General features: G+C 38.6%; 1 protein-coding gene across 1 annotated transcript in view; it reads right to left on the bottom strand.

Annotated features, from left to right (window-relative positions):
- Nucleotides 1-16,794, bottom strand: part of Vav3 (vav 3 guanine nucleotide exchange factor) — a 354,621-nt gene that overhangs the window by 162,598 nt on the left and 175,229 nt on the right. The window contains exons 10-15 of the mRNA XM_013031889.1: nucleotides 14,223-14,318; nucleotides 10,282-10,350; nucleotides 8,591-8,677; nucleotides 5,232-5,317; nucleotides 3,290-3,422; nucleotides 2,549-2,658 (exon numbers count right to left, since the gene is read on the bottom strand). Of these exons, the coding sequence (XP_012887343.1) occupies nucleotides 2,549-2,658; nucleotides 3,290-3,422; nucleotides 5,232-5,317; nucleotides 8,591-8,677; nucleotides 10,282-10,350; nucleotides 14,223-14,318 (581 nt within the window). The remainder of the gene's footprint in view (nucleotides 1-2,548; nucleotides 2,659-3,289; nucleotides 3,423-5,231; nucleotides 5,318-8,590; nucleotides 8,678-10,281; nucleotides 10,351-14,222; nucleotides 14,319-16,794) is intronic.

Raw genomic sequence — 16,794 nt, 5'->3', positions numbered from 1 at the left:
AGACTACCACCATGCCTGTAGTAAATCCTAATTTTATTTTACCACCCATAGCTTAACCCCTACTCATAGATACCATCAGCTCCATCGCCTAACTTTACTCCACAAGGGCACTGCCCCCTTGTCTCTGGGCACAGACAGCAAAGGGAATGCCCACACACTGACAAAAGCCACTTCTGTGGATGCTTGATCATACAGTGGAAGAGTTTTGAAAGCAATCAGAGAGGGAGAACACAAGGTTCTCTGTGAGCCGCTGCCCCCACGCTGTGGAAAAACCACTGGAATCACACATGCTCCTGCGTGCTCTTGTCCCGGCAGTGCTTACCAGCGGCCAACAGCTGGCTACCCCCTCCTTCCTTCTTGATGACCTTGGTTCTCCCCCAGGTACAGTGCTGATTATAATAGATTATAACTCCCAGCCTCCTCTGTCAGGTGTGGTCAGCTGATTAAGTTCAGGTCAAGATGAAAGACTCTGCACTATTCAAGATTTTTGTATCCCTGACACAGAAAACCTGCCTGGAATGCAGGTTGTATAGCCGGAGCTCTAGAAGCGATTTTAGAGTACAAAGTGACCCCACCCTTCCAGACAAAAGACCCCGTGCTAACGAAGACAGAACAAGAAGGCACCAGGCCCAGTCCTGGATGATACTCTTAGTACCTTTTGCTGACTGCAGATTCCTTCATGTGGAAGCAATACAGACTCTTATTTTATCAAGCCCCTGTATGAAGGATTAGCTACTTGATATATAGAAATTGAACAAAATCATCATTGACATGTCTTATCACACAGTGCAAGGAGCCTGCCTGCCTTGAGACAAGACATTTTATACTTTCTCCCGTGTAGAAATTCTTTCAATCATCCTAAGGTTACACAGCCAAACGCGCCTGTCAGGAAGTTCTACCCTAGCACCTTTCCACAGGAACAAAAGCTTGAGAGCAGCGCTGCCTGGGTGCTTTCTTTCTTACTGATTCCAGTGTCTTATGGCTCCAATCTCAGCTGCATGACAATGCAAGGCATCTCTGAGAAAACACACTGAGTGCAGCCACTGTTCAAACATGGCCTGGTTATCAACTTCATTCCATATGCCCCAAACCACAGGTGACCCTATAGTTATAAGGCACTGAATTAATGCACAAAATCACCAATTATTTTTATGTAAGCACCGGAAACAATAACAACAGGGTATTAAGAATTGCAATGGTATGAGGAAGGTATGCCATAGCTTTGTTAGTCCTCAGAAAACATATGAGAATCTTAAATAGATGGGTTTAGGAGATATTCACACATACACACACACACACACATTACAGCAGTAACAATAGGTACAAGCTATAAATCGACAAATACTGCAAGACTTTTATCGTACATGCACTCTATTGGATGTATGTTACTTACAATTCAAAATAAATACCTTAGGGGTGACATTGATCAAGATACATTATACTCACAAACTGACATGTTCAATTGAAACCCCTTTGTACAACTACTTAAAGATAACAAAAAGGAAGACAATAAATGAATAAATAAATATGACAGTCCCTTTTTTTACAGAAGAGGAACTGAGCAGCTCAGAGGGAAAATTATTTAGTAAGATTGCAGCCAGCTTGTGGCAGAGATTACAGCCAAACCCAGAATAGCCTATAAGCTTAAAAGTTTTAGCTGTTCAATCCTGTCTCTCCAAATAGTCTGTGAAAAAAAATTAAAGAGAATTTTTATTTGCTTCTCCTTAGAATTACAATTAAACAGTCTTATGTGTCTATCTCTGCTTTATATTAAATGAGCATTTCTTACACTTAAAATGGAGAAACAAACAAAGAAACCTGGTAGAATTTGTCAATAAATATTAAATAATGTTAGAAAACAAATGAAATGAATCACAAAAGTGTTCTACCTCATTCTGCTCTTCGCTGACACTTGCACTTCAGCTGACCAATACATTTCCCCAATAAAAGTAAGTTATCAACAGCAGGTCTGAAAATTAACACCCTCAGGACATGTTCTTGCATAACTGCAGCCCTGTATGGCATTTCTTCTGAAAGAGTTCTGCTTTTCATTTTTCGCCTCTTTGTGGGGCTTGCTTTTTAATAAAAGTAGAAAACACTGAAAGAAATCAAGCCCTCAAAGCATTCATTGACTGTGTCCAAAATTAAGCCAGGATTCAGGCAACGTATATTTAAAATATATGTGCACATTTGTGTGGATGTGGCTATTTCTGTTTCGTGTAAAGATCAGTGTTTTAAAGACAGCAATTGCATTCGCAGTTTATGATTAGAATAATGAGTATTTTCTTTGGCTGTTGAGAGTTAAAGAATGAAAATATTCCTCTAAGAAAATCAAACAGAAGGTTAGAGCGCCCTCTTTCTTCTCCTTGAAGAGATTCATCCAAGTTCCTCTCAGGAGGCAAGTTACCAAGCCCAGAGCTAGCTATCCTTAGGCTCTGAGCCTGGGTTCTCATTCTACATTACAGCTATCCGAATATACTGGCCGCAGATTACCCATACATGACTTAAAGAGTAGAAGAAAAAAACATTTAAAAGAAGAAATACTCACAAAGCCATTTCAAACTGTTCCAGCCATTTTTTCTTTAAATCTTTTGTTTTGCAATAAAATTCTAGCCCATTCTGTCCCTGGATATGGATGAGGTAGAAGCCGTAAGACCACTGTCAAAATTAATATTCTCTGGGTTAGTATGTTCCATTTATTAGGGGGAAAAATCATGTTACCCACATCACTAAAGCATCAATATAACCACCTAAAACTCCTTGGTAACATAATCAACTTACAATGTATACACAAGCAGGCTTATATTGTAGTCCACTTTGTATCTATGATAAATTCATTTCACTGACTTGATCTTAGGACCTTAGCAATGTTCAGATCACAAATGTCTGTGCCTTACCTGTCTGTTAAAAAACCAAAACATTTCAATCAAGAAGTCACATTTTACTTTAACGGAAGCAGGTGAGACTATATTCATCTCAACCCTGGGCAACAAAATATTTTTTTAAATTGCCTCTGGACTGGTCATGTTCAGACTTTTATAATTCTTATTACCTTTCCAAAACAATACAGTGTAAAGCAGCCAGGCAGTATACATAATCTAGAGATAAGAATGCCTAAATTATATGTAAGTCTTGTGCCATCTTATATGAGGGGCTGAAACGCCTGCAGTAGTGGGAGGGGTTCTGGAAACCAAGGGATGGTGTGTATATTAGCATATGATTAGCATATTAGCATCCTGACTATTCAAGATTATGAATACATTATAGATGCTAATGTCTGAGAAGTCACCTTTTTATTTTCCTTATCCGTGGTAGGATTATTGGCTATTTTGTACTGCTGCAGATCTATGATTTCCTTCATTTCATAGTTATCACCTTTCCTCTTACAAACAATCACGGCCAGATCAAATAAGAAGATATGCCTGCGAAAGAGAGAGAGAGAGAGCGATTGGTCATGATTACATGCTCTAGAAGCATGCATATTAATCTCTCCGGGTAAGATGTGACTACACCAAGCAAATATTAAAGGCATTCAAGGCAGAGCTGCACAGGGAGGACTGAGGAGCCAGACCTCTGAGGGCCAGGCCTAGGGAAGCAGGTCCTTTAGCATGTGAATGGCCTCACTGCATCTTGGTCCCCTCATTTAAAGCCAGGCAAAATCCCAAGAGCAAGAAACATACTGCAGAGTTGTTGAGAGGGTGAACTGAAATAAGGCAGAAACACTTGTCCCTGACTGTTGCTCTTTTTATATTTCAAAGCTCAGCAAAGCCTTAAAATGGTTAAGATACTAGGCATGGTCTATGAACTTCCACCCATCCAATCCCATTGCCCAGACAAAGGTCCATCCCTTTCACAGGGCTATGTAAAAACATCATCTGCATCTCACTGGGGAGTAAGCCAAAGAAAAGATAATTCCATAAAGGTTAAACCACCCAATGCTTGCACCCAGGGATAACTTTATTTTTATTGTGCCAGGATTGGGGCTTGAACTCAGAGCCTCACCATTTTCTCTTGGCTTTTTTCACTCAAGGCTGGGGCTCTACCCACTCCACCCACACCTCAACTTCTAGCTTTGTGGTGGTCAACTGCAGAGTCTCATAGACTGTTCTGTCTAGCTGACTTCAAATGGCAGTCCTCAGAACTCAGCCTCCTGAGTAGCTAGCATTACAGATGTGAGCCACCAGCATCTGGCCAGGCTCACTTTAGAACCTGTGCTTTTCCCCTTGCTGTAGCACTTCATGACTGAATTAATAGAACACCCAAAATACAAAAAAGTTTACAGGTGAGCAAAAGATAAACTACAGAAGTGAAGGTCAAATTGTCCATATCAATATTTCTCTTTTTTTTCCCTCCTTGTTTTTTAAAAAAAGACAATGTTGAAATGTGTGGAAGAAAACAAACCTCCCTGACACTACCATCCAATATCATTATCTGTGTGCTTTCATAGCCGTCCATGATTAACACAGATAATATTAAACATAGTGATGATGACAACAATGACACAGCACAGAACTCTAACACTTTCATCACTTTTAAAGTCTAAGGTTTTAAGGATTCTGTGTGGCTCTTGAGGCCACCTGTGGAGCCTGGGGATTCAAGGTGGAAGGAAGAGCTGATGCTGCCCCCTGCTGGCTGATGTTTTGCTTCTCCAAAGATTTCAGGAAACAACCACAAAGCATCAGTTTGACAATCGTATCTCTAATATTACCCACACTTAAAGGACTTAATTTTCAAAGACTCCACTGAAAAGAAAAATTCCCAGAAGAAAATATACCACTACATGGTACTCACTAGTGGTCTTCTTCTTTAGGATATTTTCTATTACATGTAAGTTATTTTTTTTAATGAATATCAAAAAAGGTGTGCTCCTATGATGGTCATCCACCATAAAATGGAACTCCATCCCCATTACAATTTCAATGCATACTTTTTAAAAATAGGTGGTCCTCAACATTTTTAAGAGCTTACACAAATGAGCAAGTACTAGAACAGAAAGGGACGTGATATCTGTATTATAATACCATGAGGTATTCATCAATAGCAGACACAGTATCATAGCCATCTATGATATCTCTCTTAGAAAATTTTATGAACTGCAGTTCAGTCTGTCCCTCGTTTTTTCTTTGTCTCTTTCCCTTTTCCTTTATCATAAGGAAGTTGCCTGAAGGATTTCTCCATCTTTTGATACTAATTACTTATTTTCACAACCAATATTGCTCTCTTCTTCTCACCTTTCTTGTTTTGTGTGCTTGTCCAGAGTAGTTATTCGAATTTCTCCATCTCCTTGAGGCCGTCCAAACAGTAAAACTGGTTGGTTCTAAAATATAAAATGGATCTGTCTGATTTCTTCATCATCACATAAAAACAGAAATAAGTATCAGTAAAGATTGTGTCAAGGGCCACTAACTAATTACATTATAAATGTTATCATATTTACATATTTTTAAATAAATGACTCTGAAAAGCCCAGGACTCCATCACATTTTCTTTTTGGTATGGGTCTTAGGGCTTGAATTCAGGGCTTAGGCAGTTTCTGAGGTTTTCAGGGTTGTGTTTTTGTGTTTTGTTTTGTTTTGTTGCTTAAGATACTACATGACTTGGGCCACAGCTCCATTTTAGGCCTATTTGGTGGTTAACTGGAGATAAGAGTCTCACCGACTTTCCTGCCCAGGCTGGTTTCAAACTGCAATCCTCAGTCCTCAGCCTCCTGAGTAGCTAGGATTACCAGCGTGAGGCACCAGTGCTCAATTCCATGACACATTTTCGAAAAGATGTCTGTCCTTTGTAAGCCCAGAGTAAATATTTAGGACATTAATTAATCCTACTTATAATTATCTTAAGCGGGAAGTTAGGTACCAAGAGAGAGGAACAACTGGGTGAATAGGAACCACAAGGAAAGTGTAGCAGGAATAGTTGGAGAACGTCCGTGGTATGGTTGGCACTGTACCATCCACAAGGCGAGTTGGTGGAGCCCCACTTCCTGGGAACAAAAATTCACAGAAGCATCTAATTACAAATGCACAATGACCCTGCAGGCAGAGAATAGGAAGGGAGATGTAAAGCAGTCTACATAGGCAGGGATGGCTTCCTTGGTGTATGATGTCAAGGATGAAAAAGTCCCCCAGAGGAAGAAATTAAAAATACTGTAAAGTATTTATAAGCACTTATAGTACTTACTAAGAAAAAAAATTGATTTGAGATCATCACTAACATCTAGAGATTCCATTGTGATAAAAGGCACAGATGTCTGCTTTGTTAACTCCATTACACAAAAGCATTAAAAAATATGTTCCCTGTCAAAATTCCAAAGATGTTTGTTGGAGAAATAGAAAAATTCCATCCTAAAAGTCATATGGAGTCCTGGATAACCAAAACAACCTTAAAAAGGAACAAAGCTATCTCAAACTTCCTGACTTCCAAAATTATTATAAAGCTACAATGATCAAAATGAATGAAGACAGACATAGAGACCAATGGAATAGTAGAGAGACCAGAAATAGGTTTTATTTGTTTTTATCATACATAAATGGACCCAATTTCAATAGAATATTCAATGGGAAAAGAAATGTCAATTCACCACAAATGGTATAGGAAAACCATCCACAAGCAAAAGAATACAGTTTGACTCCTCACTTTATACCATGTATTAAGAATTCAAAATAGACCAAAGACCTACACATAGAAGCTAAAATTATTGAAGATGTTAAAAGAAACCAGAGGAAAGTTATTATATTGGATCTAGAAATGCTCTGTTAGCTATAAAAAAAGTGTAAGCAAAAAAAGATAAAATGGATAAACTAGAATTGATCCCATTAGAGACATCATCCAGGAAGTGTTTACCAATAATTTTTGTCAGAGCAGAGACTAATACTTAAGACAGGTCTATAAAGTCCTACAAACACAGTAACAAAAAAAAAAAAACTAACAACATGATGCAAAAAAATGGTCAAGAATTTAAATGGCACTTCCTTAAAGATATAAAGCCACCAAACATATAAAAAATGTTCAACGTGATTAACCATTACGAAAATCAACACAACAATGAGATATTAGTTCCCACGCATTGGAATGCCTCTTATACCTACATGGTTTCGAAAGTCACTCAAAAACAAGCAATGACAAGAATATGGAGAAACTGGAACTCCATGTATTGTCATAGACATATAAAATGATGCTGTTGCTATGGAAACATATGGACATTCTTCAAGAAATAAAACACAGAATTACCATATAATCCAGACATTCCACATTTGGTATAAAATTGAATACACTCAATGGGGGATGCTACCCAAATGTCCGATAAATAAATAAAATGTAGGGTGTCTACATACAATGACACACTATTCAGCCTTAAATAGAATTTTTCCAAAATAAATTTGGCACTTAACAACAATTGAGGTAAGCACTGGTGGCTCACACCTGTCATCGAAACTACTCAGGAGACTGAGATCTACAGATTCAGGTACAAATTGATGATGTTTAAAGTATTCAGAATTCCAGCTAGGAAGAGATGATTAGAGACTGCAAAGGAGGCAAGTGACATTGTACTGCAATGGGGATTCTGGCTGGATGTGTGAAAAGTAGGCCCAAGATGGCTCAGAGAAGGCAACAATAAAGTTACTCTACTGAAACAGCATTTTCAGTCTATTCTCTATCTGCACAGCCCCCAGCATAATCCAGGCCTCCATTCTTTCTGGAAATCGCTTAAAATATCCTGATAACGGGGCTTCCTGCATAAAAGGTCTCCTGGAAATGTGGATGTGATTTCTACACAATCTGAGAGAAAGGCTGCACTAGCTTCTCGTTGTCATCATGATAAAATCCCACTCGTGGCCTACATCTTGGCTTTGGCCTTGGCCTACAGGGCTGTGAGAGAAATCCCGTTGACACCCCATTGACATCAGAGGGCCCACCCACCATGCTCCCATTTCACTATTCTCACAACTTCCTGCCACGCTTACCTCTCAGCTTCTTGTATACAGAGGTGGACCTCACCCACCTCTGGGCGTTTCATTTGCTAAGGCTTTTACTTGGATCACTATCCCCCATGTGATCTTCCTGTGGATTCTTCTTAGCTTTTAAAGGTCCCAGTTCAAATAATAAGTGCCTCAAAAAGACCTAGCCTCTTCTCTGAATGAGAACTCCAGTTATCAGTGTTCATCTCCATATGCCATGTTGAAACTAGATCTTGACTGTTTCCTTAATCAGATCATAGTGTTCTGTTGGCAGTGACAATCATGTCCGAAGCAAAGTGCCTCGTACATATCAATATAAATAAATGAAATCAAATAGGCATTGAGGAAAATGTGGATGCCAATGCTCAGCATTGGGATTCTTGGGAGAAGCGGCAGAGTGTCACTCAGAAAGGGACACACAGGCAATGGCCGGAAGTCCCTTCTTGGGAAAAGACAAGAAACTCACAGTTACCATTGGGTGTCAATGTGAATGCTGGCAAATAATTGGAAGAAAAAAACCCAACAACTCTGGACAGCAGAAACTTGAAGGTAAACTATCTTTTCTTCCACAATGGCTCTGAGAATATCTACCAACTTGGGGTGAGAAGAAGCTAGATAGAAGAATAATTACATACCAAATTTTCTATAGATAGCTGAAACTGTTTAATTTCACGAAGGGTCTCATTATCTCTTTTCACTTCATTCACATATTGTGCCAAGTCCTAAAGAATAGAGGGAAAGGGACAAAAAAGAAAACACACTAAGATTAGAGGAGAGATGCAAACTGCTTTGAAAGAAAATACAGCATTCCTTCCCTTAATGAGGAGAGCAAGCACCATAACTTTTCCACCATAATGAAGTGAACACCCAATCAATCAAAGCTGCGGCTCAAAGGCAATTTTCAGATGTCAGAGATACAGCTGGGAAAGCTGAAAAGTTGTCAGTTTTCCCCCACCCTGAAAAGGAGAACGATGGTAATGTCTTTAAAAATCCCCAAACGAACAAAACAGCAAAAGCTTTGTAAAGCAACAAAAGAATGTGAATTGCAAGCATATTAATATCTGGCCTTGAGAGGGTTTATCTTAACTCAGATTACAGCAAGGTTAATAAAGAAGTATTAGTAAAGAGAAAAGAAGTAACTGCAAGTTGTACCAAGATTGTCTTCTGTAACAGTTAGTTACAGTTAGTAATGGTTAGCTCTTGACAGCATTCAGTCAAGCAAGCTAGTTCAATTTGAAGGAGTTAATAAAAGAGAGGTAAGGAATTGAACAGCCCACAGAAATGAACTTTGAAGTCAACCAAACACCTGGTCATGTTTCTCCATGTGTCTTCACCTATTTTTTTTAAATAGCTTCTCATATTTGAGGAAATATTAGCTAACCTTCCTATGCTGTAACTAGCTATTTTTATTTCCAGTGCCCCAGATTTTTTCCTGTTTTCTGAGCTCTTTTCCTTTCTTCTCTGGCCTCTTAAATTCATCTACAACACAGTTTGGCAGAAAGGCAACTCCTAACTTCGTTCTAAAGAAAGTCTGAGTTCCACAAAGTGGATCTATATATACATGGCTTCTTTAAAGAGAGGAAACTTTTTTGTAAGAATAAGTAATTGTGTGATGTGTACTCATAGTGGTATTTAGATCAGCTAAACAGTGGAGCTAACAGAGAAGCTGGAAAAGAGACGCAGTTAAATAATTAGGCATAGCTCTGGGCAAGGAAACATAATTTAGTTTTTAAGAACAAGTATTTTATTATGTTTAACTGATGAGTAACGACTTCTTTCAAAGTCATCTTGATTGAACAAAAATGGGGTTTGATGTATCACCAGATATATTCAAAATCCCTTCTTTTATCTACCTGTAGTTCTTACCTCTCAGGCCTAACTAAAAACCAAGAAAATCTAAACATAAATTCACTTCTACACAGAATCCAAGCCTAGTGAGGACCTCACATGAGGAAACTGAGTCACACTGGCATTCCTGAAGTTACCAGCTGTCCTGCTGTTGACACGTGCCATGGCTTTCTCTTACATAGCAGGAGAGGGATGTGAAATAAAACCATCCTGTGGAATCACTTCCTCTTGGTTGTAAAAGTTGGCAAACTTGCGCAAATGCTCTTTTAATAAACATCTTGGTCTCGTGTGTTTTTGTCTTGCAATGAAATCTGTGCAAGGATACCTACGTCAGTGCATTAGTGCACTCTCCCCACCAATTAAAACTCATTGTATAATAGGTTAGACTACCACATGGGCCTGTAAGCAGTTTGAAGTCTACTGAAACAGGCAAGAATACAAAGTCATCAATTGAAAGGAACCACAGGCACCACCTCACCTTCATTGCATCAAGAGCCTGCTTCAGGTTTGCCTTCTCCGTAGGATCCAGGGTATGTTTGACCAGCTCCTGTTTGCAAAGTTGACCCAGCGAAAATAAGCCATTATTATTAATACAGCATGTGCTCTTATCATCAAGAATTTCAAACTGTGAGAAGATCCAGGAGACACCAAAAAGCATGCCACGTGCTTGGCAATGCTTTCTTTCCAAAGACCAGTGGGAATTCCACCCCCCACCACGACACCAATACTATCCCCAAATGTTAGGAAGGATCTCTAACTTGCCAACGAAATGAACGAATACCTTTAACTTCTCTCTGGCTGTTCTTTTTTTTTTTTTTTGACACTATTGGGGTGTGAACCTGGGTCTTCTGTTTGCTCAGCTCAGCTGTGCTCTACAACTTGAGCCAGGCCTCCAATTCTGCTTTCTGCTTTCCTGCCCACTCTATGGCTTCAAACCACCATCCTCCACACCTTAAACTTCCTAAGCAGCGAGGATTCCCAGCATGAACCACCAGTGCCCAGCTACACAGGGCTTTTCTGTAGCTTTGGATTCTCACATCTACTTCTCCATTTCAAGGACAGCAGAATGCTCTACCTGTTGCTATTTGTTATTATTTTTGCCTGCTCAGTTTTACATAGTTGATGAGTTATCTTTTGCATGTGTGTGGGGGGGGGGTGGGCAGTACCCAGGTTTGAACTCAGGGCCTTGTGCTTGTTAGGCATGGCCTCTACCTCTGAGCAACTTCCAGCATGCCTACATTTTACACAGTGACTTTTCTCTAGATTTCCCTAGCCCCTTTTATTTCTAGTTGCTTTTTTTTAAAATCATCTACAAGACTCTACTACTACTAACATCCAAATATCAAGAGTCACACTCTCAATTCACAGCTAAGTTCAATACTCACTGACCCAACTAAATAATTCAACCTGGCTACCTCAGTTACAATTAAGACTGGAGCATGTTAGATGTGAGCCACCATGCCCCAAACTTAATCTACCATCACCCAGAAGCCTTCTCTTGTTTCTACTTGTGTTTGATCAAATTGGCACATGCATCCACGTGTAATCATGTGAGTCATAAACTCAAATATGTTCCAGACTCCATCCTCACCTTTTCTTTACCATGTCCTACCTTCTTTTTTTTGGGGGGGGGGGAGTTTTTGGTATCTGAATCAAGGCTTTGTGCTTGCACTTGGCTTTTTTGTTCAAGGTTGGTGTTCTACCTCTTGAACCACAGCTCTACTTTCTGGTGGTTGTTTTTGCTAGTTAATTGGAAATAAGTCTCATGGACTTTTCTCCCCGGAGTTGGTTTTGAACTTCAATTCTGAGATCTCGGCCTCCTAAGTAGCTAGGATTACAGATGTGAACAAACAAACCGTGTTCTACTGATGTTTACTTTGATTCTGTCCCTTGGATTCATGCATCCTCCGCGCTCCTACCTCAGATAGTTCTTGGCCCTCTTTCCAATATGGTAGGCTTCAGACTAAAGTTCTGACTTCAACTTAAAACAATCTAGTCACTCTACTGGTATCAGAGTTAGGATATAATTTGTTTTTTAAATCAGACCCTGACTCTACCTTGTATAGAACTCTGTGAGAGCCCCTAAAGGCTTGGGTTGACCACATACCTCTTAACAATTCTAGAAACTTCTCAGGCTATACTTCCAATCAACTTATATCCTATTTATTATCTACTGAATTAGTACATATTTATTATCTACTAAATTCACTGTACACCTTAAAAGAGGTTCTGCAATCTAATTTCAAGATGAATGTTGATTTCTCTCTTTACAATGCTCTTCTATGATCTGCCTGTCAAACTCATTCTTTCTTCAAAGTCCAACTCAAGAACCACCTTCTGGGAATCATCTTACACTAAATTATCAAGTATTTCCCTTGAGCTACTCCTTCATGCTGGTCCCATTTATGTACCTATATAGTTGTGTGATACTTCACAGATTACATCTCTTCTCCCCTTTTCAATGGTGAGGTTTATTAGTGTAGAACTTGTCATACTGGGAATGCCTAATGCTGTGTGAGGCACAAGGGAACCCCTCAAAAATTTTCAATGCCAGAAATGTTTCCTGTTATAAGCAGGCCCCAAAGATAAATGATTTGCTACAATGCTTGATAAGAAATGTACTCATTATCTTGCCCATGTAATTGTAACCCCTCTGTACAGTATTTTCACAATAAAAAAAAGTCAATGCATTTATTCCTAGTTTCACTCTTAGCTTATGAAAACAGTAAGTTACTGTTAAAAGTTTCCAACAATCCATAAGAAACTATTCTAATTCTCACAAAGCTGTGATTTAAACACATTAATCATTTCCAAAATGATTTCTGGCTGGGTGCTGGTGACTCCTGCCTGTAATCCTAGCTACTCAGGAGGTTGAGATCTGAATATGGCAGTTCAAAGCCAGCCCAGGCAGGAAAGTCTACAAGACTCCTATTACCAGTTAACCATCAAACAACAGCAAGTGGGGCTGTGGTTTAAGAGGTAGAACACTAGCCTTGAGCAAATAAGCTGAGGGAGAATGCCCAGGCCCTGAGTTCAAGACCCAGGACTAACACAAAATAAAAATAATCATTTCCACATAAAATTATATTGGAAAGTAAAAGATGTGCAAATGCATAATCATATTTCTTAACAGATTTCTAGTCACCAAATATTGCTATTTTGAAATAGGAAAAATATTTTTAGAATTTTAATCTATATAGGGTACTCAAAATAAAGTACTCTATTTTAAAATACCATGTAACTAAACATACTCTTGAAATTTAAAACATAAAACTACCCAAAAAATTGTTAGGAAAAGCTCACTGAGTTTCAAAAGGGTATAGTTGCATTTCATAGTACTGTAAGTCTGTGTACAACTTTGTAAGGACTAGAGACTTAGTTTAAATTGTACCTTCTAAATTCTCCAATCAATATTTGACTACACCAAAGTAACAAAATAAATTATTACCTTATTTTGGACATGTTTCTAGTTTCACAATGCCTTGAAAACTGATTGCTCCAGTTCTTCTCATTACTTGTTCATAAAACCCAATTTGACTGAGTTGCTTTGAGTTTCAATTTCATATGTGTTGTAATGCATTTTTAAGGTATAATCAGGATTTAAATTTTTTCTGATTTCTCAGTAGAACAAAAATAGAGATGACTAATAATTTTGTGGCCACAGTTCAAGAGATTTAATGTACAAGATGTACAAAGCACTACAGACCCAAAATTGCATTTCACATACAGGTAGATCTTTTTAAAATGACATTTCACAAGCATCAGCAGGGCTGACAGACTAATACAATAAGACATTTCTTTGGAGTAGAACTAATGATACTCCTGGTAAAAATATCAAATTAAATTTATAGGACTCTCCACCCTCATTAGAGGACTAACCATGAAAATCATAAGCTTTGTGGGTTATAACAAAAATCACTTCAAAATAAAGGTAGAACAATAAAAAGCAAGAAATAAACTAGTATAAGAGGTCTGTTAACTATAGAAGACTTGATTTTAAAAAGAAAAAGAAATCATCTAGCTACCTAGACAGTTCATATTTAGCAATAATAATAATAATAATTTAATATTTTTAAGGGCCAAGTCAGTCACTGATGGTTCATGCCTGTAAAACTAGCTATTGGAAAGGCGAAATCTGAGTTTGAATGCAACCCATGCAGGAAAGTTTGTAAGACTCTTGTCTCCAATTAGCCAGCAAAAGGCCAGAAGTGGAAGTATGGATCAAGTGGTAGAGTACCAGCCTTGAGCAAAAGAGGTAAGGGACAGTGTCTAAGCCTTGAGTTTAAGCCTCAGTACCAGCACCATACACACAAATATACATAAATGAAAGAAAATAGGGTCCATGGAGAATCTGCAGTTGATACTTCATTAATATATTGCTGGGCAAATAAAATATCCACAAACAACTTTGTAACATACCTGAAGAAGAAGGTGATACTTTAAGACGCGCTGCATAGGAACCACAAGCAGATCTCGAAGAGTAAATTTCCCATTATTTGCTCGCTTAGAACATTCCTAATGAAATAGTATTAAAAATTCTTGTCAGTTTTCTCAAAAGGGGGGGGCAGTCATCAACCCTACAAGAAAGAAAAGTGCACAAGGAGCACCCTTATACAGTAAGGGTTTTTTTGCTCTTTAAATATTATTAAGTATTTTCCATTAAAGAACCAACAAGCCTTACCATATTTCAAACTAACTACAAATGAGCGGAATAAGATTTGTGTCTTATGAATGGAAAGTATTTTCTGTAGCACAAAGCCATGACCCTCTGGAGTCTTTCTCTTAGCTCTACCTTCCACCTTTCCAGCAGGATTATGAACCAGACATGGAGACCTCATCCCTATTCTTGCCTTCCTGTCACCACACCTTGCTTTATTCACTCCTGCCCGACTGCCATGTGCCTTCTCCCAGTCTCCAGAAAAATCCATCCACCTCTTTAAGAAGTAATCTTCTAGCCAAGCCCAGGAGGCCCACACCAGGAAATCCAGCTACTTAGGAGGCTGAGATCTAAACAACAAAGTTTGAAGCCAGCTATGACAGATAAATCCACAAGGCTCTTATTCTCACAATTAACCAGCAAGAAGCTGGAGGTGTGGCTCAAGTGGAAGTGTGCCACCCTTGAGCAAAATAGCCAAACAAGAATATATGGTTCTGAGTTTAATTCCCAATACCATCAACCCCTCCCCGCCATACACACACAAAGTAATCTTCTACGGTATTAGGAAAAGCCCCAATCAAAAATTTTCTCAAGCTGGGCGCTGGTGGCTCACGCCTGTAATCCTAGCTACTCACAGGAGGCTGAGATCTGAGGATCCCGGTTCAAAGCCAGCCTGGCCAAGAAAGTCCGTGAGACTCTTATCTCCAATAAACCACTAGAAAACCAGGAGCGGCCTATGGCTCAAGCGGTAGAGCATTCACCTTGAGCTGAAGAGCACAGGGACAGCACCCAGACCCAGAGTTCAAGGCCCACGACCGACCAAAAAAAGAAACCAAAAACTTTTCTCAATCCTCCCTCTCCCTCCCTCCTTCCATATATACATATGCCTCAATTATTGTTATTCATAATATCTGCCCCCACACATACATAAGTCTTTTAAGCCTCTGTCATTTCCTTAATACATATGTATTGAACTAAATGAAATGAAGTATTTGACTGAAGATTTGCTAAAATACAAATGGCTACTACTCTACTTAACATTTTTTAAAGTGTTAGAATATATCAATTTAATCTTACATTCTTCTTAAAAGTTTACTTTACAATAAAATGGACTTCATTCTTTAGACAGTAATGACTTTGAAGAAGGTAATTTGAAATGTTCTAACCTGAATTTTAAGTCATTATGTGGCTGTTCTTTTCCAATTTTACCATTTTTCACATATATGTGGTGTCATTTAAAAAAATAAAGTGTCATAAAAATACTATTATCAGTAAGCAATCTCAAAATCTAATGCCATTACCCATTCAGACCATGGGTTTTCTTGGCTCATGGCAGGAATTGTATGTAAGGAAATACTGGTGCTCAGGTGAATTTTATTAAAGTATACTGTATGCATCTCTATAAATACCAATGAAACCCCTTGGTACAATTAATGTCTGCCAACTGAAATTTGTCTGAAAAACAGAAAGCAATACAAAGGGTGAATATGATCCAAGTACATTATATGCATTTATGTAAATACCCCCAATGAAACCCTTTGTGCAAGTAACATGCATAGATAAAAAAAATTCTAAAAATGCTGTACACTGGTGGCTACCTCCTGAAATCTCAGCTACTCTGGAAGCTGAGATCTGAGTTCAAAGCCAGCAAGAACAGGAAAAGTCCATGAGACTCTTATCTCAAATTAACCACAAAAAAAAGCCAGAAGTGGAGCTATGGTTCAAGTGGCAGAGCACTCACTAACCTTGAGCACAAAAGCTCAGGGACAGAGCCCAGGACCTGAGTTCAAGCCATGCAAGTCCCAGGACAGACACACATGCCAATAAATAAATAAATAAACAAAATTCTGAAGGTGACAGTTAATTAGAGGGGACACAGGAGGCTGGAAGACAGCAGGGAGAACAATGGCAGTGAGGACATTAATCAAGCTATATTGTACTCATAAACTGACATGTTGAACTGAAAGTCCTTTGTACAACTACTAGAAGATAATAAAATAATACCAATAAAATTGTAATTTAAAACTAATTGCGAAAATGAAAAAACAAAAATCCTCATGCTCACAAGTTTGTTTCCCCTTTGCCCACACTAATATTTTCTGGCGCACTAAAAGATACATGTTACCAGGAGCTATGAAGCAAACACCATTAATTATAATGACTGTTGAGATTTAATTAATGGGATGTCTGACTATAGATTTTAGGCAAAAAAAAACACCCCACAACACAATTTCAACTGATTTCCTTCCTTCCTTCCTTCCTTCCTTCCTTCCTTCCTTCCTTCCTTCCTTCCTTCCTTCCTTCCTTCCTTCCTTCCTTCCTTCCTTCCTTCCT

Source organism: Dipodomys ordii, unplaced genomic scaffold (genome assembly GCF_000151885.1).
Source record: "Dipodomys ordii isolate 6190 unplaced genomic scaffold, Dord_2.0 Scaffold146, whole genome shotgun sequence".
Taxonomy (NCBI): domain Eukaryota; kingdom Metazoa; phylum Chordata; class Mammalia; order Rodentia; family Heteromyidae; genus Dipodomys; species Dipodomys ordii.
This window is presented reverse-complemented; position numbering and strand designations above follow the sequence as displayed.